Source organism: Hippocampus guttulatus, chromosome 10, assembly GCF_054856545.1.
Source record: "Hippocampus guttulatus isolate MCC_2025c chromosome 10, RoL_Hgut_1.0, whole genome shotgun sequence".
NCBI classification, from domain to species: Eukaryota; Metazoa; Chordata; class Actinopteri; order Syngnathiformes; family Syngnathidae; genus Hippocampus; species Hippocampus guttulatus.
In genome coordinates this window covers 755217-781793 of record NC_141270.1, presented here as the reverse complement: position 1 = coordinate 781793, position 26577 = coordinate 755217, and the positions used below count along the sequence as shown (strand labels likewise).

The 26577-nt window shown below is 47.5% G+C and overlaps 4 protein-coding genes across 6 annotated transcripts; 1 reads left to right on the top strand and 3 right to left on the bottom strand.

Annotated features, from left to right (window-relative positions):
- Positions 1 to 27: 27 nt before the first annotated feature.
- Positions 28 to 10680, bottom strand: LOC147198772 (gap junction alpha-5 protein-like). Of its 3 annotated transcripts, none has more exons than XM_086122353.1 (8): positions 10333 to 10680; positions 6741 to 6883; positions 4556 to 4683; positions 3895 to 4059; positions 3149 to 3418; positions 2612 to 2677; positions 2375 to 2523; positions 28 to 1642 (listed from the first exon to the last, which is right to left on the bottom strand). In XM_086122353.1, exons 3-8 carry the CDS (start codon positions 4622 to 4624, stop codon positions 1180 to 1182), a joined length of 1182 nt encoding a protein of 393 aa, XP_085978479.1. In that variant the 5' UTR covers positions 4625 to 4683; positions 6741 to 6883; positions 10333 to 10680; the 3' UTR covers positions 28 to 1179. The 3 variants fall into 3 exon arrangements, with proteins under 3 accessions (XP_085978479.1, XP_085978480.1, XP_085978478.1); XM_086122354.1 differs by lacking the exon at positions 10333 to 10680 and adding an exon at positions 4878 to 5015 and having other exon boundaries at positions 6741 to 7457; XM_086122352.1 differs by lacking the exon at positions 10333 to 10680 and having other exon boundaries at positions 6741 to 7457.
- Positions 10681 to 12196: 1516 nt separating this feature from the next.
- Positions 12197 to 14787, bottom strand: runx2a (RUNX family transcription factor 2a). The gene is made up of 6 exons (XM_086122469.1): positions 14784 to 14787; positions 14457 to 14647; positions 13640 to 13799; positions 13206 to 13310; positions 13009 to 13074; positions 12197 to 12774 (listed from the first exon to the last, which is right to left on the bottom strand). Exons 1-6 carry the CDS (start codon positions 14785 to 14787, stop codon positions 12416 to 12418), a joined length of 885 nt encoding a protein of 294 aa, XP_085978595.1. The 3' UTR covers positions 12197 to 12415.
- Positions 14788 to 15020: 233 nt separating this feature from the next.
- supt3h (SPT3 homolog, SAGA and STAGA complex component) lies at positions 15021 to 20038 on the top strand. The gene is made up of 12 exons (XM_086122054.1): positions 15021 to 15116; positions 15624 to 15739; positions 17050 to 17134; positions 17449 to 17535; positions 17827 to 17923; positions 17994 to 18142; positions 18238 to 18313; positions 18684 to 18796; positions 18880 to 18984; positions 19072 to 19200; positions 19442 to 19531; positions 19610 to 20038. Exons 2-12 carry the CDS (start codon positions 15657 to 15659, stop codon positions 19649 to 19651), a joined length of 1056 nt encoding a protein of 351 aa, XP_085978180.1. The 5' UTR covers positions 15021 to 15116; positions 15624 to 15656; the 3' UTR covers positions 19652 to 20038.
- On the bottom strand, positions 19792 to 26572 carry cdc5l (CDC5 cell division cycle 5-like (S. pombe)). The gene is made up of 19 exons (XM_086122053.1): positions 26387 to 26572; positions 25516 to 25619; positions 25196 to 25357; positions 24991 to 25118; positions 24585 to 24684; positions 24370 to 24496; positions 24103 to 24194; positions 23880 to 24024; positions 23540 to 23731; positions 22891 to 23039; positions 22639 to 22810; positions 21955 to 22119; positions 21744 to 21824; positions 21432 to 21674; positions 21059 to 21166; positions 20884 to 20973; positions 20507 to 20638; positions 20077 to 20157; positions 19792 to 19978 (listed from the first exon to the last, which is right to left on the bottom strand). Exons 1-19 carry the CDS (start codon positions 26429 to 26431, stop codon positions 19865 to 19867), a joined length of 2430 nt encoding a protein of 809 aa, XP_085978179.1. The 5' UTR covers positions 26432 to 26572; the 3' UTR covers positions 19792 to 19864.
- Positions 26573 to 26577: the final 5 nt, after the last annotated feature.

Here is a 26577-nt window from a genome sequence, read left to right as displayed (position 1 = left end):
TATGAGAATGCTGTATTTTTTTTCCTCTTAATATTCTATGAAAGATACAATATTGCCGAAAAGTCATATTTTATTACCGAAAAAAATATTTCAAGAATAAACACTCATAGAAAGAAATCTTGAAAAAAATAATAAAACAGTTTTTTTTCCAAGAAACAAAATCCTGCAAAATATATATTTATATTTTTTTGTAAGTTTGTTTGTTTTTTCAAGATTAGTTGTAAGCATGAATGTGTGAGAACTATGGTGAATACTTGAATAGCAAAGGCGCATTGTTATGGTAGGTTCAGCATTCTGGTTTGACGTCCTCAAGTTTTTTGTCAAAAGTTGGTAAGATCCAAGACAGAGTTGTGGATCTGCTCATCACTTGATGTCCATTGCCATTACCCACATGTGTTCTCATCAAATGTTCATCAGAATTAGGTTGACGCTGTATTGTACGGCGCCTGATGTTAGCGTTTAGCGGTGGCGACGCTAGCGTCTAGCAGCGCTAATACGCTCAAGTGTCCGTCGGATTACTTTTCAAAGGGAGTATGGACGCCAGTGAGAAGCGCCATATAAATCTGATGCATTATTATTAATATTTTGACTCTGTACAGTTTGATGCTGACAGCCTGACACAATCAGTTTTGAACAAGCCAGTAGCAGGCGCTATACTGTGGCATCTGCTTCAGAAAGAAAGGCCTTTCTTCACAATTTTTTGGCATAGTGTTAAATGACTTTTTTTTTTTTTTTTTTAATGAAAAGTACGAGAGGTATCAGTCCATAGTATCGGTGGGTACTAAAAGAGCGCATACTGTTCTGGAAAAAAAAAGCAGTCCCGAACATCCCTACTTTTAATAATCAGCCTCTCTCGTCAGCAGGATATATTTTCCTCACATTCCGAGATGGATGTCGATTGTGAAGTGCTCTAGTTGCTGTTCAGTGGCGGAACCAAATACATGGCCTTCTCGATGACCTTTTATTTTGGTGGCCTCCCGGCAGCCCTTCTTGTTTGCCTTTGAAAAGTTCAAATTGGACTGTTTAGCCTGATTCCCACCATTATGCTTTCAGTTGGTTTTATTACGAGGGGGTCAGGTGTAAAGAGCGGAACGCTCCTCGCAGGCTTCAAGATGAAGGACCACAGTGTTGATCGCGTGCGTCACAAGTTTGAGCCGGGAGCCGAGCGCGCCTTCGTTGTCAGATGGCGAGGTCGTCGGCTCGCGTTCGGCCGCTGGCGCCGCTGGTTTTGCTCAGTCGCCGTTTGTCCTTGGGGCAAGCGACGGCATCGGTGGCGCACAGCAGCAGACGCTCGGTGCCGCCGGGATTTTGGATCCGCAGGCAGCCGGCGGCGTCGTAGCAGGCGGCCACGTCGGCGGCGCCGCGCCAGCCGGCCGAGTAACAGCTCATCGGCAGTAGGCCCTCGTCGCCGCCCGCGCCCGCCGTCATCTTGTGCTGCTCGGCCGCCATGTTGACCGAGTTCTGTTGGTGGGCCAGCCGGTGGTTGGGGAAGGGCAGCGCCAGGAAGTGCGAGGAGCCCATCACGCATTGACTGAATTCGGGAGGCGGGGTGGACGGCCGCGGCGGAGGCGGAGACATGTGGACTTGTTTGGGTTGAGTTGTCTCGGTGGCGGCCGCTAGTTTCCTGGACATCAAAAAGCGCCTGCAAAGAGGAAGTTTGTACGGGTGGAAACAATTTTGTTCTTTATCGTTGTAAAAAAACAAAGACATTTACAAAACATTACGTTTGGCGGGAATTAGACTGGCCAACACAGAGATGAAGGTAAATTCTCCTAGATTTATTTTTTGCACCGATTCCAAAACTGCCCCTGTTTTTTTCCTGAATAATAATAAGAAGAATGATAACACCAAAACTAATACAATACGTTGTGTCGTAATATATTTAGCACTTTTTACGAATGAAAGGTTAGCTTCAGCAACAAGCGTATTTTTTTCTGAAACTTGATAGCTACAAATAACGACACATAGTAAACTCCATATTTTGCAAGCTTTTATAGGTCAAAATTAGAAACAAGAACATCTGCCAAAACCCGGCGTGCTGGAAAATAAGACTTTTTTTTTTAAATCAGCATCAAAGATACGTTTCGGGTCATGCAAAGCCATCTCTGATTAAAAGTTGCTATTGACCTGCGTTATTTGCTTCTCCATGTTCAAATGTGTGGAAACGGCGGCTGAAATAGTAATAAAAAGTTGTAATATTCCATGAAGGAAGTAAAAAAAAAAAAAGCAGTGTTGATGTTTTCATGTTTCCAACGGATGCCTTGAATGAACAAGCTGCCCGATGAGCAGTGTGGACAGGCCTTCTTCAATGTGCAGTTGATGATGGCCATCAATGCTGGAGCAAGAAATACAGACACGTGTTTCGGCCATTTACCTGCAGCAATGCCTCCAGGCCAGGTGGTGGAGCTCCAGCACGCTGAGCACCAGGGACACGCCCGACACGGCCAACATGAACACGATGAAGACGTTCTTCTCCGTGGGCCGTGAAACGTAACAGTTGACCAGGTGTGGACACGGCCAAGCCTAACCACGCACGCACGCACGCACGCAGAGTGGCACTTATTGGCCGGGGGGAAAAAAACAAACTTGAAAATCATGTTGTTTTTTTTACCTTGCACACATAAAGAGGGTTCAGGAATATTCCATACAGGAAGTACTGGAGGCAGAGAAACACCACCTGCATGGAACGACATATCAACTGCAGTCAGCTACTTTTTATGTTTCTCTTTTATTTGAGACAAATGCATTCGTTTTTCCCAAATGCTAATCAGAATCGCTTTTGTTTTGTCATTGCGCCACACGGAACTGTTGTCGATGTGTGTTGCTGCACCGTTTGTATTCAAATATCTGTTGCTCTAAGTATTTTTTGGGTGCAATTGTGAAAATTGCTGCTGGAACGGTCTAATTTCCCTCACAGAATGACTAAAGGAACTATCTATTACTGCAACGTCGATGCTAGTTTCGTTAGCCTGTACATTGCATTTCCCATTCCGCGTTAGCCTCAAGCTAGCAGACTTCTGTAAGGCAAAGTTATGTGGTTTAGTTGAATAAAGATCCTCTCATCGTTTTTTGTTTCATGTTTAGATTGACAGTCCAGCTCTTTTTTGAAGAACGGCTTGCCAGAAACGCAAACGGCGTCGGCGTTTACCTCCATGATGCTCCTGATGAGGATACTCAGCACGTAGGTCTGCAGCAGCGCCCCCTTCAGGCGCACCCTGCCCGCCGACGGTCCCGCTTTCTTTCCCTTCCCCGATTCCTTGTCATCCTTGCCGCCTTGCTCCCCATCGTCGTCGCCCCCTCCCGGGTCGTCGTCGTCCTCCTCCTCTCGGTTGCGCCGCTTCTCCTCCCGCCGCACCGTGTGCATGGCGTGGCCCATGTACACCAGGCTGGGCGTGGAAACGAACACGATCTGCAGCACCTGGCGAGAAGCGCGAGAAGGGACCTCGGTTCACCGAAAACTGCACCGTTGCCAATATTTATTCACTCAAACGTCATCAAATCATTCGATCGGTGGCGATTACAAATTGGAATTGGCCGACAGCCTGAAATTGTAACATTCCAATTGATTTTTTTTTCTTCCGGACATTGACATGAGACGTCACATGAAAAACCGCAGTATACTCTCAAGTAAGTCCTCTCGACAAAATAATGCGCGCGATAAACAAAAATAAGACCAAATGTTGAATACGTCCTTCGAGTCAATTGATTGTCTTATTTCACAAAAATACGTCCTCGTCTTTTTCAGACTCTTCTGCAACTTCCACTGAGAACCGCGGCTAAATTTAGCCCCATCTCCCACCCACCCCCCCCCCCCGCAAAAACAATTGCGCCAGGCTATCTCGGAGCGGAATGTGTGTCAACGCCGGCAAGCCGAAGTGCCGCTGCGTGGCGTACCCAGTATCGTATGTGCGCGATGGGGAAGGCTTTGTCGTAGCAAACGTTCTCGCAGCCGGGCTGCTCCGTGTCGCAGTTGAAGTCCTCCTGCTCGTCACCCCAAGACGACTCGGCCGCCGTCCCGAGGACCAGGATGCGGAAGATGAACAGGATGGTCAACCACACCTGCGAGCACAAACCTCCGTGTCACTTTTTGTTTTGTTTCGACCAAATAGTCCTTCCCATCGTTCGAGGAATATTCTTCATGACGTGAGCGCCTCATTTGCGGAACGAAATGACCGCGATTAGAACGCCCGGGATCTTCCGGGTCTTGTCATGGAAATAAAAGTCTTAGCTTAATGCTAACACACGATGTAAAAGTGTAAAATCCAAATCGAAACGACCGGCTATTTGGTGCTACAGTACTCGCAAACTAAAAGTTTGAACACAAAACAAAAAAATAGCACAATACTGTACTCGTGTATATTATGCTCGGTGAAAAATGATAAAAGGTCTTCCTTGTGTGTGTATTATGGATTGTATGTGTTATACTGCCCCCTGGCGGCCAAGACGACATGCACACAAGCGTAGGGGGGCCTCAAAGTACAGTCATGAGTCATGTGCAGTTTGATGCGTGTGTGTGTGTGTGTGTGTGTGTGTGTGTGTGTGTGTGTGTGTATACCTTGCCAATGGAGGTGGAGTGTTCCTGTACTTCCTCCAGGAAGTTTCCCAGCAGACTCCAGTCTGCCATTGATTTCCTCACTGGCCGTTCGGATGCTGGCTACCACTTAGCCAAAGTCACGTTCTTGCCTTGAAGTACAAAACATACAAAATCATTTTGGAACCTTCACTGCGGGATGTGGACAGGGAGTACTGAAAAGCCCGATGAATCGGAGGGTGAGCAAGTGCGTCAGGTTTGATTCTGGCACGGGGATATTGGCTCTGGTGATCATAAGAACAATAAGAATAAAAACTTCAAGGGATGTAAAAGTGAGTCTCCTCACTTGGTCGTCACGGTCCAGAAACCCACATTGGGCCGCAGCTAATACCGGCGCAAGGAGAACTCCAGCGTGAAGTGTCTTGCAATTCCTGATCTGTGATGTATTTGGACAAATCCCGACCACCCCCAAAATGCCTTTCTCCTGAATAGAGAGAAGACTTTGCGTCATTTGGGCTCAACGCAGCGATTCGCATTGAATGGCAAAGCTCTCAATTTGACCGTCTTTCAAAATATACATTTCATGTTTGTTCCTCATCTTAGTAGAGCTTCACTTTTGGTTCCCACACTCGCCCCCGAAGCTCTCTTGGGAAGAGAAACATCTACTCCCACGCACACACACGCACACGCACGAGTCTTTTGCTGCTATTTGTGTAGCAACCCAAGCCGCCGGACTTGCACTCAGCAATGGAAACTTGCGAATTTGACCGCACGACGGTTGTCGTTTTTCTCGGATTGTCCGGTCGTTGCGCCATTTTGAATTGGAAGGGAAAGGCCCGTCCGCGGCGTCCGCGCCCGTCGCTCGGAGCGCGCGACCTCACTTCACGGATTGTAAAAATCGGCTGGGGAGCATTCAAAGGCGCCCCCTTTTGCGCTTGCGCCTTCCGGGGGATGTTTCTGCTTCGATGGCATTTCACACATTTGCACAGATGCGCGCAAGACGGCCTCGAAGAGACCCAAACTTTTTTTTTTTTCTTTTGAGCCGACCACAAACTGCAGAACCAATCCAAAAAAATTTTTTTTTGACTGCCGCCTTTTTTTTTTCCTTAAATGTCCCTCCCTTCCTGTCTTTGGGACACCCTGAGGTGCTGAACTATGTGTGTGTGTGTGTGTGTGTGTGTGTGTTCATGTCTTCCCGAAATACTCTTGGGATACTTAATAACAATATTACTTCCTTGTATAGACTTTTGCTTGACCTGTGTGTGTGTGTGTGTGTGTGTGTGTGTGTGTGCGGGGGGCCCCAGCACTCGGCATTGTTCTCCATCCTGCTGCCATAATTCTCTCGGCGTCTCTCTCCCAGTCTGTCTTTCTCGCACCTCAGGATGTTTTTTTCGAAACGAAGTGAGCGTAACCGAGTGCTCGTGGGCAACTGAAGCATTGAGGGATGAATAAATACAAAACATTAGAAACACATGAAAAAAAAATTGCCAAGCAAATACCACCGGAACAAAAGCCTTCTTTCATCATCCAACTTTTATTTAGAGTTATGAATAGTCCACGCGCGTCTGCGTGCGTGCGTGCGCTGGTAAAGCGACGATTTGCACCCGTTTTCTCATCTTTGTTGGCTTCTTCAACAAGCTGGAAAGCATACGAACCTTCGATGACTCTGGCCACGTTCCCACGGGCTAGCACGACGAAACTTGACTTTCCATTTCATATTCTTGGGGAATGAGTCATAAAAAAATAACAACTTTTCAAAAACGAATGAGTTAAAAAAATAAAAATAAATAAAAAGCAATAGAACAAGTTGACTTTTGTCTTCCGAAATCAGCCTTCACCGTTCCACCTGTCGGCTTCGCCATTTTCAGCCGCTTTGGGCCGGAGCTACCCCATCACCCCATTTTCGAACGCGCTTCTCCTGAGGAGGGTCGCGGGTAGCGATTTAATAGCCCAACTTCCAACGTCATCATCCGTGCGTCCACGCGGTGTTCCTTTTCGGTGTTTATTTGACTGCGCCCCGCACGAAGGCAAGATGAGAGCAGCTGCAGGCCACGGCTCACGCTCGCTCACACACCGAGCAGCCAAATCCAGCTCGTGAATTCACTCACGAGGCCGCGGCGCTTAAAAGCACGACGATGACGATACGAGCGGTCGCGACCAGAGATGTGTGTTTGTGCGTTTGCGTTGGAGATGCGCGCCAACCACCTACCCGATGATCCCGTCGATGGCGCGATGTCGCCTGCGGGCTCGAAGCTCGGAAAGTTGCACTTGGGCCGACGGGCGGCGCGGTGGGGCCGGTCCAAGCGAACGCCCTTGAGCAAGGCGGGAAGAAGCCCAGTCTTCTGGCTGCGCCTGTGGGAAGTGGCGGCGGGTCACAGAATCCAAGGAAAGCGCTCCAAAAAGTTCTGGATGACTTTTGACCCCGGAAAAAACAGAGAGAAAGTCAGCAAGTCGCTTGCAGTCCGGACGCACTTTGCGGGTGCGTGAGAGGGGACGTCGGGGTGACTCTCACTTTTGTAGTGTCTCTCTCTCTCTCTCTCTCTCGCTCGCTCACCCTGGCTGGGTCTTTCCCTCCTTCACTTGCCCTGGGCTGTGTCCACAAAGGAATCTCATGTACTGTATGTGCATGTGTTGCTTTGTGTGTGTTTGCCTGTATACATTTGTACGTCTCTACTGTGTGTGTGTGTGTGTGTGAGAGAGAAAGAGAAACTGGGTGTGGGCGTGCCTGAATCTGTGTGTAATTGTGTGTGAGAGTTTGTATGTTTGTATATGTGAATGTGTGTGTGTATGTTATCTATCTATCTATCTATATTTATCAATTTTAAATGGAGTTGACTTACGCCTTTGTGTGTGTGCTTGTGAGTGTGTGTGGCGTCTGGCATGGAGAGGAAGTCGTATATTGTATGAGGACACAATGGCTTTGAGTTTAGGCCCAGCACCACCCCCCCCCCACCCCCCCTTATCACTCTTTTCTTATCTGGCCACTAGTTCCCCCAACGCTGGGCGTTGTGGGAGTGAGTAATTGGGAAGTTGGCAAGGAACGCTACCTGAAGGTCATTTCGATTGTCCGCCTACAAACGATTGCGCTAACGTCAAGGGAATTGATTGGCGAGCGAAAAGCTTCTGGTCGAATAAGAACCGCGTTGCTTTTGAATGGCAGTCAGCAGCATCCATCTCAGGGGGGGGCGAGCATTTGGCCTTGCAGCACCACTTGCTGCCTGCCCACTGAAAATGACATGACCGTGCCCAAGAACGTGGCTTGGGGTGAGAACTAACAAGGGTGCAGTTTGAGGTCGGGGTTTCAAAAACAGATTTCAAATTCGGGATTGCAAATTAGGGATACGAAGTCAAGGATAGTCGAGTCAAGTTTTCAAGTCTTAGTTAGTTAGTTTCAAGCCAGGATCAGGATCTTAAATTGGTGTTTGAAGCCAAGATTTGGTGTTTGAATCAGGGTTCCTAGGCTGGGTCAGAGTTTGGGACCAGGTTTCGCATTTCAAGTTATGCTTTTAACTCGGGTTGGACGAGTACAGTACTGATATCGGGCATCGTATCGGGCTGATACCAGCCTTAGTTTAAGATATCAGGTTGTTGTGGGGGCTTTCGAGACCAGCCGCCCATACTTGAGGCGAAAAAAGAATCTGACACTGAGTAAGTCCTCCTCGGCAGTAGATGGCGCTATACTGCGACACATCATCTGCATCGAAAACAAACGTCTTTCTTCACAATTCTTTTTGTCATCGTAATGTTTGAAATGTTACATATCAAAAGTACTAAAGGCACGATTCGTCGGTATCGCTTCTCGATAACGGTCATCGGTGTCGGCGACTACTCAATGAGTGAATGCTTCTGCTGCTATGGCATCCCTCATTGCAGCCAAAAGTTAGGGTTTCCACTGAGGGTCCCAAGCTAATGTTAGGGTTTGAAATGAGGGACTCAGGAAGGTGTTTTGGGGATGAAATTTGAATGGTCAGCCTACATAGATGCTAAACACCTTTGCAAAAACATCTCGGTTATGGTTCGACTCTTCTTTTCGATCATTAGGTGAGTTTGTGAGCGTGTATAAACGACTTTTTTCTTCTTCTTTTTTTTTTTTTCACCCACCCCCGATTCCGCAGGACAAGGTGGCTCACCTGAGAAGACTTGTGCTCCTGAATTATGTTCGAGCGGGAACCTGTCCTTTCGGAGTGGCACCGCTCCCTCCTTAGTGATTCGTTGCGCCAAAACGGCCACAGCCGCTCGCACCAAAGGAAGATTCCCAATACCTCACAACCATGGCGATGGAAACTTTTTTGGGGAATCCTGCACAGAACTTGTGACGGCACTGCGAGGCCGGCGCGTTCCTGCAGGCCGTATGCGCATGCTCGTGTTAAATTGATTAACGCGGCGGTCACGCCATGTGACTCTGAAAGTCACTTTGGGAACATGGCTGCAAGTGCTTTTGCCCAGTGACAGAGGCGCCATTGTCTTTTCATTTGCGACGTGTGTTTGAACGCTGCGCTCCATCAAAGAAAAGCTCTTCAAAATTACAAGTCGTCCGAAGATCAGCAGATAAGGTACGGGCGAACCTCACTGTGGTAATTCTGCTGATGTTTTGGTACATATGCCGCATCGGGAAAGTTTTCAGTGCTTTGCTTTTTTTCACGTTTTGCCATCTTACCACCCAAAATAGAATGACATTTTTTTTCAAACGCTCGACAGAGTGCCAAGACAAATTTGTTGCAAATGTATTAAGAACAGCACACACAGAAATAACATGGAGACTATGCGATAGCCTGATTGCAAAAGGTACAGTATTCACGTTTTCTTCAACTCATCGTGCCAACACGAACTTTAAAAAAACAAAAAAAGATGTTTCCAAATTTAGAACAGAAGGCAATTGAAGAAAAACATTTGGTGTATCCAGAAACACTCACAGTGCTTCCATTTTTTCCCACATTTTGCTGTGTTACAGCCTTATTTTGAATCGGATGCGACTCCTACCCTCAAAATTAGACACACAGCAGCCCACAATGGTTTGTTGAGATGTTTTTTTTCCATTGATTAAAATGCAAAAATAAATAAATACATCACATGAGCCTTGTTCCAAAATGGATGAAATTCATATTTCCGAATGGTTCACTGTTCGTGCCACCGTTTTTGCTGTTCTGTCCTGAGAAGATGTTGGTTCTCCGTTCAATTTGATGCTGATGACAGTTCGATTTAAAATGACGCTTTCTCAGTAAAAAAAAAAAAAAAGCTTTCATTTTGTCTTGAACCGATGAAAACATGCCTCGGAATGATCGCTTTTGATTGGATGACGCTATCCACACTCAGTTTTACGATATCATTTGCCAAATGTATTTCGGATATTCAAGCCACATTCAATATGGCGGATGGGCTGACTTATCAACAAGTGTCTGCTACAAAATTGAAAAGAAAAAGCAAAAGAGTAGTCATATTGATTATAGATTAATAAAGATTTTATGTCTCCCACGGAATCTTGTATTCAAGGTATCAAACGCCTCGTTGGTTGCCGACACTAACGTGCTCTGTTCTTTCTCACCTGCCGTACAGCGGGGGTCCCCAACCTTTTTTGCCCCACGGACCGGTTTATGTCAGACAATATTCTCACGGACCGGCATTTAAGGTGTGGCGGATAAATACTACAAAATAATATGCTAAGAGCTGGATGAACACTGGGGGGGTTTCGAGATAAACACGAGGAGCGTCCAATTTGGCCGCAACACTCTGATCGCTACGGTCTTAATGCCTTCAAAATACCATACAACACAAATTCAAAGTGCATGAAAATCTCAACTCACCACAATGCTGAATCAGTGCGAGCGCCGAGCTTGATTTTCTGCAAGCGGGCGGTCCCATCTCGGGGTAATAGGAGACAATGACACCTGAAGTGTGTGCTTCATGTCGAGTCTACTTCGTCATTTCGTTTTAGTCGCCCTTGCTGCACAAAACCCCCGCCTCACACAGGTAGCATGTCGGAAATGGCAACAGTGCTATTGTGGCGATCTCACAGTGTTCAGCCATAACTTGAATCCAGAACACCGGCAGAGTTGTTGTCTCGAACGTACGTTTGAGGCCGCCGTCATTTGCGATCTCCAGCAGTTTATTTTACTCATTTAGCAAGCTCTGGTGTTTTGTTTTTAGCGTAATCAGTCACGTGACGGAGAGGTTTGACGTGTGTCAAGTGACGCAGCCGGATGTAATGGAGAATCCGGTAATTTTTCAAAATAAAATATCTTTCGTATTCCAAAATAAATACGACGGAATTAATGTAAGTTCTTATTGTGCGGCCCGGTACCAAATGCCCCGAGGACCGGTACCGGTCTGCGGCCTGGCAGTTGGGGACCCCTGCCATATAGTGAACCCGTAACGGAGTCATCTCAATTGTCGCTTTACGTGGCTCACCTGCGATCGATGGCCCCCCAACATTTACCTTGACATCTTTACTTCGTGCTCACGTCAACCTCTTCTTAACCGCAAGGGTTCAACGTTCGTGGAATGGACGTCCAGAGGTACTTTGTTATGTTCTCTTGACCGCACACTCGGTGGCAGTGTTGCTAAAAAAAAACACTGCGGAGACGAAGCCGTGAAATTGCTTGTTCAGAAAAGACGGTGTTTGGCTACACTCTGGCCGTGTTATTTTGCCTCCCTACAGCACATACTTAACCCCATTAGGGACGATTAAAAGGACAGAGAAAAACCTTCTTCCGTCCTTGCAGAGTCCGTCCTTTTAAAAAAGGACTTGTCGTCCTCCGTCCTCCCTCCAGGGACGGAATGCCCATCTCTACTGGACAGCACTTTGCCCCATCTCTGACTGTTTTTAAAATGTGTTATACTCAATAAAGATGAGTTGATTTAAGTTCAAGAATAAATTCAAAAGTGATGTTTTCACAAGCAAACAAATATACGAACACTCATTATTCTTGCACCCTACTTTGACAGATTCAACGTGACTATTCCTGTATATATGTATGTGTGTGTGTGTGTGAGTGTTTGCGTGCGCGTGCATACTTCACACCTCTGCTATCATGTCACTGTAGCATAACTTTCCCCTAGAAGAACACTCACATGCAAATTTGGCTCACCTCACCTTACTCGATTTTTATTTTTAGGAGGCGCTCCATCAGTGTCACAATGCACACCAACCGAGGCGTGGGCTTATCTGGACAATCGCACCTCATCTGACACCCGGCTAACAAGCGCGCACACGCACACACACACACACACACACACATAGGTTAAAGGTTACTGTACCTGCTTTTTTACTTTTATTTTTTTTAAACTTTTTGTGGAAGAGAGACTGATAGGTTGCTTAGGGTGCAGTGTGCACCAACACAAGAATATATCATATTAACGCACACAGACACACAAATGTTTTGACTTGAGATCAGCCCGCGAACTACCAGTCGATCGCTATTGACGTATTGGGCACAGCTGATATATTGGATGAGTGAAAATATCACATAGCTTTTCGATTCCAGTCAATTGTACTTATTTTTTTTTCAATTGTTTTTAATGATTCTCAGTCAAAGTCTTATACTGTCCTGAATATACTGTAGACAACCCAGCCCCTTCAAGCCATTGTCAAACTTTTAAACTAAAGTTGGATTTTCAAAGTAGGGTTCAGGTCTTATAGTTGGGTTCACTCATTAGACGTCCGACAAACATGTTTATCTCGCTTTATTGTTCCATTCCAAGAGGAACTTCAGCATCTTCAGCATTCACATGCAAGTTGAGTTTATCTAGATACTCTCTTGTCGTTTATGTCATTTAATTATGATGACCATTTGTACTATTACCCGAGAACTGGACATGTTTGGTGGAACCTTTCAGGTCTGGACTGTAGAAACAACATTTCGAATTGGCTAATTGGGAAAGCACATCTCAATAAGGTCTCCACACAGGCTCCTCCCCCCTGAGGGTAAAACACGCCCCTTCGATATAAGCGCTCAACGCCGCCGCCACGCCGCCGTCGTCCCCCACACTCTCGATGGCTTGGTTGGGCGCGTAGAAGAAGGGACCGCTGTGGCTGAGCGGAGGGGCGGGCGCCGAGCTGAGGTAGGAGGCGTAGGCGGCGGGCTGGGCGGCGTAGGACAGGGCGACATGGCGCTGGCGATGGTGCCGGTGGTGATGCGGGTGCATTCGGGGAGGCGCAGGGAAGGAAGACGTCAGGGCGGCCATCTGGCCCAACGGGGACGGCTCGCTGGACCACAGGGAGGAGGAGGAGGAGGAGGATCTGCAATCTGGAGAGGAGGACTGTGGTTACCCAAAACACGTACTCAACCCAATCTGCAGATTGGAACATTTCAAGCACGGTCACTCCGTGTGGACAATCGAGGCTATAGAATAATAAAAACATATGACGGCATTGGTAGATACAGGAGGTGAGGTACATGTCCAGGGCCACGCGTTACACATTGTGACAAAGACCCAAATTCAAACCGCAAGGACTACTTTTTAAAAAGTTTGCTTTTTACCTGAAGAGATCACGCCGCAGCCGGACGACCTGAAAAGTGCTGATTCCGCTTCTTTTTGACGCTGGCCTGAAGGGGACATAAAAACCAACGATCTCAATACCACTCAGCAATTAAGAAAAAAAAAATCATTCTTCATGTTTTATGTTTGTGTGGGTGGTGGAGGCGGAGGATAGGCGGAGGGGGCGGTATGTACTGACGCCTGGGCATGCGCGGGCCATCCACCGTCACCTTGATGGCCCTGTGCAGCGTGGCCACCTGAGGGGGCGTGGTCAGCACGTTGATGAACAGGGTGAAGCTCTTACCTGGAGAGAAAGAAAAAACAGCCGACAACATCAATTCATGGATAATTAATGTGTCGTCATGTAATATTTATATATATATATCTGTGAGTATTGTTATATTGTTTGTCTGTAGGTGTTGTTTTTATTTGTTAGCCCGTCTATGGAGTCTTCAAGCGATCGCATTAAGAAAACAGATATTCCAAAGGCAAACTTTTTTTTTTTTTAATGTACACCACTTCATTTTTCCTTAGCAATTTTAGTCAATTGATTGACACCATTGCGCAGAAATGTCACAAGCTAACTGGCGAATTTTCAACTTTTACGACAGAATCCTTTCATTTTCCTTCTACCTCTGCCGCTGCGGCCAATGAAGCGCAGGTCGTTGAAGTGCGCGTGTCCCTGCCTCACGGTGGCGGTGGCGTTGCGTAACTCGGCGCTGCTGTTGTCATCGTTTCCCGCCATCAGCGTGACCAGGACGCCGTCCGCAACGTCATTGCCCAGGCAAACTACCTGCACGTTGGAGGAAAATGTCACATGCCTTTCAAGGCGACTAATTCGGCCTGCGTTTTGATCGCTTCAAAAACAGTGATTCTTGTGATACCGTACGGGGGTGGTTATGATGTAAATAAGGCCACTGTTACATCACAGTAGGGTGTGAATGCCGAAGGGCTCACTCGCACTTTTCGCATTTTCAAAAATAATCAGTTAAGGACAGACGGCATCAGTTGGCTGGCATTGGCTGACAACCAGCTGAGGGTGCACCCCGCCTACTGCCCGATGACAGCTGGAATAGGCCCCAGCACCCGCCGCGTCCCTTGTGATGAGAAGTGTGTTGTTCTTCTTATAAATGATGAGCCGTCATTTTATGAACAAATGAGCCTGACCTCAACTTTATTATTAGCACGTATGGTGATCTTTCGTGAACTCCCTCGTTACCGGAAGCCTTGTCTTATGCTGTCAACTCGAATCCTACAGCGCCCCCTGTTGGCTATATGTTTCACAAACACATATCAAGACAAGAAGTTGCTCGGCTAATGGATGGATGGATCAAGAATCAGTTGCTTGTTGAATTTCACTCTTGATGAATGGGCAGGCGGTCCAGATAAACAAGCACAAGTATATGTATTTTTCTTCGTAAGTGCCATTTAAATGAAGGCGAGTGCTCACGGTAAAAGGTCGAGGCAAGGTCTTGTTGCACCTCCAGTGATGCGGCAGGCTGCTGCACAGGAAATTGGGGCTGTCGGTGGCCACCAGGCCTCTCGGGGGCGCTGCACCACGCTCGTGGGGGTAGCGCGTTTCGGCTTCGTCCACGTCGAGGTTGGATGGCGAGGGAGCGGGTCGATGCTTCGTCGCGGCATCTGATTGACAACCACACAAAATGTAGAACTTTTATTTATTTATTGTGTTTATGTTATAATATGACTGTACATATGTCTAAATGGTATGGTTTGTGTCTTTGGTTTGACATTTTTACAAATACTAACAAAACAATACCCATTTATAAGATTCAATTTTTTTTAACATGTCTTCAGTATCGCTTATTTTCAATTGAATAAGATGATGCTTTACAATGGCAAGACTAACAAAAAACACTCCCCACCCCCCTCCACTTGTTTCACGTAAGACTTAAAAAAAACACAAATCAGATATTTACAAAATAATGCAAGATTTATCGATTTACAAAAGTAAAATATGATCTACATCTATTTTCATTGTTTAAAAAAATACATAGAATTCAGTTTAATATAGTTTACCTCTGGACCTACGTCATCAAAGTGCGCCGGGATTTCATACAAACGACAGCGACGCAGTGCTGGACAACTTTTGGTGAGTTCCATTATCATTATTGTCTCCCTCTTCTGTCATGTCTTTGTCCTCCTCTGTCTTATATATATATTTTTTGCATTTGCATTTGCGGAGCATTGATGGCTCTTTGACCGCACTGTTTGAATACAGAGGAACCGAGTCCTTTTTTATTATTCAGATTTTATTACCGCAGGGGAAGCAGTGCGGTTAAAACACCTGCCGTTGTGTGTGCGCGCGCGCGCGAGTTTGTGCATGTATGTACGCCCGCAACTTGTGCGTGCCCGTTTGTGTGTTGCTTCAATACGGTTGCGTTGTGTCGTGTTGTTTTTAGCGTTTGACGAAGTGTGATCTGTCGATTTGTGTAAACAAACTCAAACCCACAAGTGATTTCCAGTCATTTTTGTCAACTGTTGTGAATTTAATAAAATAATGTTGATAATTACAATACCCTACGTGTTTTAAAGCTGTGAAGTTGATGAAAACATGTTGATGTTATGGACTAAAAAGTGTGTTGACGTCTTTGTTTAGTGACAGAGTTTGTGATTGCTCCAGAGAGGTCACATGGCTGTTTCCGCCATGGCCGGCTCCCGAGAACGCCCTGCGGCATCCAGGACCAGTTTCATACCTGAGATACAGGGCATGATGTATGACTCACCCCCCCCCCCCCCCCCCCACACACACACACACTCACACACACACTCATACTCACTTGTGTCGAGTGTGTGGCTGCTGGCACCGAAGAGACTGTTTGAAGCCATGTCAGCCTGTTTATGAAGACGTTACACATGGGCACATGGTTACACTCCACAATACACGTGAAATACATCCCCTGATGAATTTTCACTGAATCAATCACGTTTTTTGCTGTCAAATGTGATATGTGTCATGGCCCCCATGCCCCAAAGAAAGCCCTCATGGAATCGGAAAACTGCACTTGGGAATCAGTGTTGTGCATCTAAACTACAGCCAAAGTATAGACAATCAAAGCCAATGTATGCATTGCCTTATGTATAATGTGCATTCGGCACATTACAGAACATTAAATATGTCTTGACTCCTCTCTACCACCTCTTTACTTGACGTGAGCAGCAAAACAACGACTTCATTTATATCCTCAAGATGAAACTAGCATACATTTAAGAGGATTGTTATAAATAAAATAAAAAAATCATGAAGATAGTAGTTACCAAAAAAAATAAACATTTTAAAGGTAACAGGAACAAAAAATATTTTTTCCATTTAAATTTTTTTTTAAGCGTTAAAACGGGTCAATTGGCCCCACTTCATAGTCGTCAAATAAAATGATTTTAAAAACACTGTGATTAAAGGAAGAAAAGTAAAAGGACAAGTTATATCAATTTTTTTAAAAAATGTTACTATATTTTTAATGAAAGTTGTAATGTACTAGACGCCCAGTATGGATTTGGCTTTAGAATACAAAATATTGAGAAAGAGACAATAGGACGAATTTGCTTCTCATAGTTGTGACACGGAGGTGAAGATGGAATATACGTCAACACATTGAGTCTTTGCAGAAGGTCGTTTAAAAAAAAAAAACATACTGAAGCCTTTTTTATATCATGTTTTATAACACACGCCACATACTGATGCACTCAGCTCGTGTGTGTATGAATGTGTGTGTGTGTGTTACTCACCTGGTGTGTTGTTGGCGGTCAGAGACGCCTGCAGCCACGTCAACCCCAAAACCGAACCCCAAGCCTCAGCGTCCAGCCCCCAACCTCAAAACTAAACCCCTCTTGGCTGTGTGAGTGACAGCTGCCGATGGCCAGTCATGGCACAGAGGAGGCGGGCCAGGGAAAGATGAGAATGGATGTTGGGGATGTGGTTTTCAATTTTCAGGGTTGTCCAGGAACTAGTTTCTCTACATGCAAATGGGAGGTTTGCCCAAATGTGTGTGTGTGTGTGTGTGTGTGTGTGTGCGTGTGCACGCTAGGTTTGCCCTGGGAGACGCTCGTAGGCCGCTGCACGAGACAGCAGCCCTGGTGGAGGACATTGTGCATACACAGCTTATCACCATGGTAACGCACTGTTTCACACACATTGACAATGACGGTGTGTCGTGGAAACGTCTTCATAACTTTTAGAAACTTGTGGAAAAAAATGCAAAGGTTTTCTTGTTAGAAAAAAGTCATCAAAGGACAGTCCAACTGAAAAATCAAGCATTCAGCCATCCTGACTCACTGTTGCCCCTATAGGAAGAGAGCGGTACTGCCAGAAAAGGCTGCCCTTTGGATTTGGGAATTTTCAAATTGAACATTTGTACATGGCAAAATATATTTCTGATCTGAATTGATAATTTCCACATGACTTAAAAGCACACCTTTCTGATCAGCTCCATCAGGCCAGCGAGGGTGCCACCCTCCGAGGTTCAAGGGTCATCGCCGTGGAGGACATCCTCTTCCTGATGCGCAGAGACAAGGTCAACACACACAAATTGAGGGAAGAACAATTTTCTTTGGGAAATAGGACTTTTTTTCTTGATTTCACAAAAGACAACTCTTTTCAAAATGTTTTTCCACACATTTTAAAATGCAACTGTTGGTAAGTATGACTGGAAAATTAGATTGTTTTTTTTCCTTTGGAAAAAAAATATTGGTTGACCAAAAAATGACGGTCAAATTTTCTTTTCTACATTCTATCTTTTTGCAAATTCTCAAAAAGAAAGCGAGTACACTCTTGGGATACTTCATACCAACCTTACTTTGCACAGAGAAAGGTGTCAAGGCTGTTGAAGTATCTCCAATTCCGTGACTACAAGTCAAAGCTTCTCAAGGGCCTGGACGATGATGACGGGCAGCCGGAGCAAGGTGGGTGTCTTTCTCCTTTTCCCGCCAAATCATAAACTCTGATCGATCATAACAAGGAATTGGGGCGCAGGCGCGGGGTCGTCAGGCCCGGTAGCCGGGGGCAACCAACGTCGCCAACGTCTGGCTCAGGATTACCTGTTGTGGTTGGACCACACGGGCGAGCTCCTGTCCCTGGCCGAGCGGCAGGAAATGGACCCCGTCAAGCAAGAGAGGCTGGAGGTGGTCGCTGCGGAGACAAGCCCTTCACTCCCCCCCCCCCCCCCCCCCCGTGGTTTCGGATGAGGGTTCTGATTGTGATTATTATGGGATTGCAGCGTCTGGAGCGTCACAGCAGAGCCATGGACCAGACGCAGTACGCCGAATTCTGCGAGAGTCGACAGCTCAGCTTTGGTAACCGTCTTTGCATCCAGACACGTTTCAAGACATATGAAGCCGTCATCTACGACTTGATATCCATTGATGCAGAAATACAGAGTATTACCTTTTTCAATAATAGAGAAAAAACATCTACGCAGATTTTTTTAAAACCGTAATGAAAAAATGACTATCAAGAAATAATAAATACTTTTAGTAATAGACTACATGAATATTGCACATCGTTCTTATCCCATTTATTCTCTTCTATAAAAAACCAAAATGTCTTTCTCAAACCATTATGTGTTGACATTTAGTTTTTTTCCCCCTGTGATCATAAAACTTCCTTTTATCCCACTTGAATAATCTGTATTATTTCACACATCCTTCATTTGTGCGCGCGTAGCCAAGAAAGCATCCAAGTTCCGCGACTGGCTGGATTGCAGCAGTCTGGACCTCAAACCCAACGGCGTCGCCATGGAGATACTGTCCTACCTGGCCTATGAAACTGTCGCCCAGGTAACCGCATCATCCATCTACCATTAATTTTAACGCACCCACCCCCCCACCTACCTAAATATATCAATGTTTCCTGGTTGCAGATTGTGGACTTGTCTCTGCTGGTGAAGCAGGAGATGGTGGCAAAAACCAACGCCGTCACTCACGTCATCTCGGCCAGCCACATACACTACAACACACACACTGAGGTACACGCACGCACGCACGCAAAAGTCGTGTTTCGTCTTTGATTTCTTTTTGTTTTCCTGAGGTGAACTCGACGTGTCATCTGGCAGGTTAAGAAAGAATCTGAGTCGCCTGAAGCCACGCCTCCCTCCACTCCTGGGTCCTCCCACTCTTCCAAGCCCCTCCTCCAAGGCAACGGAAGCCTGGAGGGGCGAGCGCGGCAGAGGAAACGTAAAAAGGTCAACGTTATCTCCGTCCGTGGCCATAACCAAGAGAAATGCATAGAAAGTTCTGCTCCGGGAAGAATTTGGATTTTTCCAGAAACATGTTATTTTCAAGCAAATTTGTATTTTACTCAAAATTAGCGTTGAAGATCACTTGCACACTTTTCCAGAGTTTTACAGCCCCCCTCCCCCAAAGAAACCTCTGGCTTGAGTCTCCGAAGAAATCGGTAATTGACTCGAAACGGTGTTGTTTCAGAGCTGTCCTGCTGCGGCGGAACCTCCCAGCGGCGCCATCCAGCTTTGTCACATCCGAGAGGCCATCAGAAGATACAACTACCGACACACCGTACGTGGACGCGCGCGCATTGGCATCCAAAATGGATTTCCGTGTCCGCACGTGCTGAAAGAATTGTGTTTCCCTCAGAGTGCCTACAGGAGGAACGGGATGGCTTATCTGGCCTGTTGACCCCCCCCCCCCCCCACCCGTGGAAAACGGATTTTTTTTCTTCTTCTGCTCAAGTGTCGTAAACATCGCTTATCATCCACAATCCGGCGTTGCGGAAATAAACCGCATGGGTTGCGAAAACAAACGTAGGACATGAAAAGTGCATGGAATACATCGACTCGCTTTAATGGATTTCATCTCAAGACACTATAAAAAGGATGCGTTCACCGTTGCTCAGAACTTCGGAGCGCTGTTGACCAGGGCGTCTCGCTCCATCACAAGTTCGCCGTAGCGCTGCTGGAGTTCCCGCTCTCGATCCATCTGACGCTCCACGTCCTCGCGCAGCGTCTACACACACGCGCGTGCGCACACAAAAATACGAATAAAGGCCTCGTTTTATTTTTCAAACCGCGTGTTTGTGTGTGTGTGTGTGTGTGAGAGTGGACCTCGAGCCTTCTGGGAATGGCGGTGTCTTCTTGTTTCTTCAGCTGACTGAAGGTCTCCAGCTCTGTGGCCGCTTGCTCCACCTAGTGCACAAAATAAGCATAACGCTTCAAAACAGTTTGCAGGGTCGCGGATGCATCGAGTCTTCGGCGTTTGTTCAAAATGTATTTGTGGCGCTCCCCGAAGTGACGATTTTAATTCAGCCTGCGAGAAGGACAATGGGCTAATTTCAATTTCTCTCAATGAGCACATGAGCGGTTGAAAGTTTTAAGGTGACAAGAAAACATCTGGGGATTCATAGCTTGATGATTAATTTGGCGAGGATTTTTTTAAACGGAAGGGATCATTTTCAGTTTTAATGATTGCGAATACAATTATGGAGCTCCTTTCTAAATCACTAAAATGGGCAGTGGGGGTGTCGGGGAGTCCGACCTGCTCCCAGAGTTCGTTGTGCTGCTTGAGGAGGCCGAGCGCACGGGACTGGAAGCCCCCCAGGAGGATCTTGAGCTTCTTCTCCAGTTTGGCCGCCTTGCGTGCTTCTGCTGTCATGTGACTGCGGTTCACCTGCGCGGCACGCAATACACAAGGCCATCAGCACGTACATTTGGAAGACTTCATTTAAAAACAAAAGAAGCCTCTTAAAATTAAGCTCCTTGAAACTCCAGCTTTCCTGCCAAAAGTAAGACTGTTCTCCAAACGTATATTTCTTGAAAAAAAAAAATCACTGAAAACGTACCCTCAAGAAACTACTTTGCCTAAGAAGTAAAAAGACGACTTAAAAAACAACAACAACAACCCGATTGACTTACTTCGAGTTTCTTTTCCACACTCTCAAGCCTTTCCTTCTTGGTCGCCAAATTGGCTCGGGTGTACCTGTTCTGTCCTGGCAGGTACAGGACCTGCAGCGCAACCGCACGGGGGTGTTATGAAAAAGCGCTGCCGCTCATCTCCCCGCGAGTATAAATAGGAAGGCGCAAAGCGGACCTGGCCGTAGCATTCCTCCCAGACTTGGCAGTAGGCCTCCATGCTGAGGTCTCCGTGGCCCATGCCCGCCTTCACGACCTCCATCTCGGCCGCCAGGATCGCTTTGGCCTGACGAGTCAAAACACGGACGTGAACACGCGTTTGACTTTTTGTTTTTCACGATGCTTGTTAACTTTTCATTTTTATAAAATGTACTTTTGTGTGTGTGTGTGGGGTTTTTTTTTTTTAGGTTTTAACGCTCTTGTAACGGAAAACGGAACATGATGTAGACCTCAGGCTTGGCCGACCCAACCCGGTCTCCCTTTTTTCGTTGGCGGACTTAACCGAGCGGATGCCACGCGTTCGCGGCACGAGTACGAGAGGCGCGACGCACCTTGTCCATGTCCTCGGTGCCGACGGTGTTGTAGGCGTGCGCGTCCAGGTAGCCGATGTGCAGGGCGTTGTTGGACGCGGACGCGGGTCCTCGGGCCTTGGCGCGCTGCAGCTGCCCGCCGGCCGCGGGGTGGTGAAGACAGTCGTAGTGCATCATGGTGATCATCTCCCGTTTGATCAGCTCCTCGGCCACCTGCAGGTCGTTCAGCTCCATGGAGGCCGGCCGCAGCACCGACTCGTTCACCTGATCACACGTCAACGGGCTCACTCGGATGATGCGCGTGCGGTGCGTGGGCGTGGGGCGTGCGCTTACCTCGGCGGGTCTGGGCAGGTGCCGCTGTACGGCGGCGTGTCGCAGCTTGAGCTCCTTCTCCCTCTCCGCATCGCGTTGGGCCTGACGAGCGCAGAGACTCACGCGTCAATATTGCTGCGGCGAGCACCATAAAATCAGCGGCAACACATTGCATCCGAAATGTCAGGTGGCGTAAAAGTCACGTCTCCGCGTGCGAGTGTGCGTGTTGAACCTGCTTGCGGGCCTCGACGTCGGCGGCGTCCTCCACGTAGCCGACCTCCATCTCGGTCTCTTCCAGTTCTTTCTCGGCATTTTCGGGCAGGACGATCTCAAAGTCGTTTTTGGGCACAGGAAGCGACATCAGGCCCTGCCTCAGTTGCTGCAGACTTTCGCGGTGCTGCCCAGGAACGCACAAAGTCACGCGGACATTCAGTTGGTTGCCAAAGCCGCAGCTTTTTCCTTCTTTTCTTGACAAATTTCGGAGTTTATTTTCATTGTATTGATTAAGGATTTATGATTGAAAAAAACTAAAAGAATCCGATTTTTTAAACAAAGAAACAAATATATAGTAAACAAATGACTTTTTTTCCCCCCTCATAAATAAGATCTTAAGGTCTCATCTTTAAAAAAAGACTTCTTCATAAAATCTTGGTTTTAAAAAAATATCCTCTTTGTACTGACAAAAAAAAAAAAGGAGTCAAAATAATTAAAATACAATCAGAATGTTTTTAAACCAACTGGACCGACAACATTTTTAAAAATGGACCTTTTCAATGAAAAAGATCGTTTTCCATTGAAAAGAATTCAGAAAACAAACCAACAAATTACGGTACTCATGAAAAAGAAAATGATCATAATTATAAGCCAACGACCCCTTAAAAAGGGACTTTTTGGGTTGTTTTTTTTCTTTCCTGACCAGATGTTTTGCGTAGGACGGGTCAGCCAGCTGCTCCTCGCTGTTGATGTTCAGTTTGTCCCTCAGCGGCGTGCGCGCGGGTGTCAGGCCGGGCGTCGCCGACCCGCGCGGCGTCAAGGCCTCGCCCGCTTGCGGGGTCATGCCCTCCGACCCTTGGCCCTGGCCAGGAGTTCTGCGACGGATAAGGCGCCCGACTTTATTCTGCCGCGCGTCCACGTTCGGCGGGGCGGGGCGCGTTTTTCCGCCGGTTACCTGAAGGGGGTGCTGAGCACGGTGTTGGGGGTTTGCACCTGCTGCCGCTGGGGCGTCACGCCGCTGAAGTCGCTCTCGTGCAGCGGCGTGTTCAGGCCGCCCTTCAGCGGGGTGTCGATGTTGGTCAGCGCCATCAGATTCTGAGCTTCCTGGGGGGGTGAAAATACAAAACCAAAATCTTGACAGATGCCCTCCAAAGTGATTTTAGGTTTTAATATTTCAAAGAACCTCTCGTTATTTCGAGTCAAGCATTCCGATTGGGGCTTCAAGCGGAGTTGAAGGGTTCGGATTTCAAGACTAGGCTCGTGGTGATGCTTTTCAAGAGTTTCAAAACAGGTTTCAAATGAGCTGAAATTTGAGTTCCAAGCTCATCTTCTTGTTTCTAACAAGCATTCAAATTTCAAATTGGGGTTTCAAGCATGTTTTTGTTTTGGAATCGGGGTTAAGGATGCGAATGGGCACTTTGAGCCCTCGAGCCGTGGCTCGCTTTTCAAAATAGAATTTGATGCCAGGGTTAAGGTTTCAAGCGGCACTTAGGTTTTCAAAGTAGGGTATCAAATTACAATTGGGGCTCCCAGACAGTGTTAGGGTTTCAAGGCAGTCCCAAATGAGGGTATGAAGGCAGAGTTTTGTCTTGAAGCGAGCTGACCTGCATGATCCTGTCCTGAGTGGCGGGCGTGCGCGGCGTGCGCAGCGCGCCGCTCATGTTGTTGGTGACGCTGTACTCGGAGAGCAGCGCCGAGGAGGCGCCATTGGCGCTCTCGCTCTCCTCGGCCGCCTGGCGGGCCACCTCGCTGGCCACGCCCATCTTCACCACTTCCTCCAGTTCGGCGTCGCTGATCTGCCAGGCGAGACCACCAAATCATCAGCGCGTGGCACCGCCAAGGATTTCCTTCATCAAGGTCCCCCCCCCCCCCCCCAACTCCTCCAAATATTCCCCAACATGAAAGTGGTCCGTGGCATATAAACGGCGTAAATGATGTCGTTACCTGCGGCGCAGGCAGGACCAGTTTGGAGCGCTTCTTGGTGAACTCGGCAACGCCGCTGGTCTGCAGGATGGCGGAGGGCAGGTCACTCTCCTTCTTCTTCTTGATCTTCTGCTTGTCCTTCTTGCGGTCCCGGTCCTCGCGCTCGCTGAAACCACAAACGTGGGGCGTGGCGCCGGGGGCACTTGCTCTCACTCGTGCTCGCGAGCGCCAACGCAGGACTCACTTGCGCAGCTCGCCGTCCAAGTGCTGCTGCCGGAGACGCTTGAAGTTGGGCGCCAGTGGGTCGTAAATCTCCATGCTGGTGTCGTAGAAGCCCTGAAAGCAGGCAAAATGGCCGCTCAAACATTCGGCTCCTGTCGATGCGCGGGATGCGGCGCAGCGAAGCCCCCCCCCCCCCCCGTTTGAGTCACTCGAGTTTCAGCAACCGCTTCAGGACATTTTCATGGCTTCTCAAGATTCCCCGAAAACCATTCAAAGGAATTCAAGTTACAGAGGCGGGTTTCTTTTCAAAGGGGATCTCAGCGTTGTAGTCCACGCCTCGCTTCTTCTTCCTCTTCTTGCCGATATGGATGCCCGCCGCTCGGAGCTCTCGGCGCTTCTGCAGCGCCGCCAAACGCCTGCAAACGGCCAAAGGCGGAATCCCGCGCGGTGAATATCGACAGCTCCGAGAACCAGCTCGATCGGCCAAGAAGCAGAAAATGTGACCTGGCTTCCTCCAGCTGCTTCTCTCTGGCCTTCCTCTTGGCCTTCTTGCCCTGCGTGTTGGCCAGTCGAGCTCGGGCCTCAGACAGCATCTCCAGTTCATCTGGAAACATTTGCGCACAATGATCAGTGACGAACAAAACAGCAGCAGTCAGGACACATCAAGTCGGATTTTCTCGGACCAAGTCCGTTCTAGAAGCACGGACTCACCCATCTGCGCGCGCACGCGCGCACGCAAGAGGCATTTTCTTTTCTGCTTAAAATAATCCAATCCAAAATTATGGTTTGAAAGCAGGGCTTCCAATCAGGCTTCATATTTCAAAACAAAGTTTCGAGCCAAGACAGCAATAGCGAAATAAATGCATTTGAAATGGACCACCCCCGCAGGTTGCTCGTCTTTTAGGGGTACCTTCATCCATGTCCACGGGGTCCGGCCGGGCCGGTTTGGTCTCGGGGTTGGGATCGATCTCTCCCGGCTTCAACTTCCTGGGGTCCTCTCCTACTTCCTCCTCGTTGTCTCGCTGTGCTGCCTTGTCGCTAAAATGACACACAGATGCAAACGTGTGGGGGCGAGGCCCGCCGGGGTCGAGCGGGGCGGCGGCGCGCGAGCATACAGCAGATATTCGTAATGCTCCAGGCACTGGGCGGCCGTGCGGCCTATGATGGGCGCGATGGTTCTCCACTGGGTGGGCATCAGCTTGGCCAGATGAAGAAGCTTCTCCTCCTCCTCTCGGGACCACTCCGTTTTCTTAATGCTGGGGTCCAGCCATTCGTACCTGAGACCAAACCAGAGACGCATCGATTACAGCCGGGGGATCCGTTACAGACACCCCCCACGCGAGTGGCAGGTAGCGCTGGTCGTGGTGGCTCCACCCCTGCCTCAGCGTGAGCCAAGAAACCCCCCGAAGGGCAGCCATTTAAAAGACAAACTCACCATCGGGCTTTGCACTGCTTGGCCGACTTGCGGTGCAGCAAAGAGGCGATACGGGACCACTGATTTTTCCCATATTTCATCACCGCAGCCTTGAGGATTTCATCCTAGAAATGGCAGATGAGTGAATAATTTATATTTGTAGCAAATTGGATTTCACTGTCCACTTGTGCTAAAAGACAGTCGATTTTGGAATGCGGCCTAGTGAACAAGTACATTATTGAGTCCTGTAATAATTGTTGCAGCTTGTGTTTGACACATTACACAAGGGTTGAAATATTGTCAATAAAACTAGTAATTAGTCAAATATAGCAGACGCAAACAGTTAACTCGTTCATTTTTTCCGGTGCAGCAATGAATCGATTATCAAATTAATCCAAAACTATTTTGATCATCAAGTCATCATTTTTATCAATGCATAGATTTGTTGAACAAATCCTCAGACTCGTAACACTAAATATTCGATACGGTATTCAATTAAATCATTCTTAGTGGCAGCCTAATTTAAATGTGTGTATGGATTTGATACCCTAATTTTTTTTTTAATGAAAAATCTTAACGTGGTTTGCTCTGTCCCGCTCTACAATTGTATGCTCACGTGAAACTGCATCTTACACTTTGTTCAATACCAGCATAGAGCTTGGTTCGGCTCCACCAACTTCATTCCGTGACGTTGGTTGACAAGTTCAAAATGAGAATGATATATTGCCTGACAGCGAGGCCGCCATAAAAAAGAATAGCGCCTTCTAAGGCATTCGTCTCCTTAACTTTGAGAGCTAGCTGGTAGCTAGGTGATGCTATACTTCGTATTATTTATTTACAGCTAGCGGGGTTAGCACGAGGCTAACCCCGCTAGCCGTGTACCTGCGCGTACCTCCGTATTGCGCCAAACGCCTCCTTTGATCATGATACGCGGCATCTTGGCGTCTTTATTGTTTTCTTCCCTTCTTCCACTAGAAACAAAACAAGTAAGTACGCAAAAGTAAGAAGCACACAGCCCGCAAGACGACTGAGCGCTCGCCGCGACAAACAGGAAACGTGTGACGCCCCTTCTTCGGCTTGCAA

Excerpts from the sequence above, each read along its gene's own strand:
- supt3h (XM_086122054.1), top strand. The coding sequence starts at position 15,657 with ATGGCTGTTTCCGCCATGGCCGGCTCCCGAGAACGCCCTGCGGCATCC. Across the intron at positions 17,924-17,993 it reads TGACGGGCAGCCGGAGCAAG|GCGCGGGGTCGTCAGGCCCG; the intron begins GTGGGTGTCTTT and ends ATTGGGGCGCAG. Across the intron at positions 18,797-18,879 it reads CCTATGAAACTGTCGCCCAG|ATTGTGGACTTGTCTCTGCT; the intron begins GTAACCGCATCA and ends TCCTGGTTGCAG.
- LOC147198772 (XM_086122353.1), bottom strand. The coding sequence starts at position 4,624 with ATGGCAGACTGGAGTCTGCTGGGAAACTTCCTGGAGGAAGTACAGGAA. Across the intron at positions 2,678-3,148 it reads TCATCAGGAGCATCATGGAG|GTGGTGTTTCTCTGCCTCCA; the intron begins GTAAACGCCGAC and ends CGTTCCATGCAG. Across the intron at positions 2,524-2,611 it reads ACCCTCTTTATGTGTGCAAG|GCTTGGCCGTGTCCACACCT; the intron begins GTAAAAAAAACA and ends GTGCGTGGTTAG.
- cdc5l (XM_086122053.1), bottom strand. The coding sequence starts at position 26,431 with ATGCCGCGTATCATGATCAAAGGAGGCGTTTGGCGCAATACGGAG. Across the intron at positions 24,195-24,369 it reads TTGAAAAGAAACCCGCCTCT|GGCTTCTACGACACCAGCAT; the intron begins GTAACTTGAATT and ends GCCTGCTTTCAG. Across the intron at positions 20,158-20,506 it reads ACAACGAACTCTGGGAGCAG|GTGGAGCAAGCGGCCACAGA; the intron begins GTCGGACTCCCC and ends TTTGTGCACTAG.
- runx2a (XM_086122469.1), bottom strand. Across the intron at positions 13,311-13,639 it reads CATTGGCCGCAGCGGCAGAG|GTAAGAGCTTCACCCTGTTC; the intron begins GTAGAAGGAAAA and ends CTTTCTCTCCAG. Across the intron at positions 13,075-13,205 it reads TGGCCCGCGCATGCCCAGGC|GCCAGCGTCAAAAAGAAGCG; the intron begins GTCAGTACATAC and ends TGTCCCCTTCAG.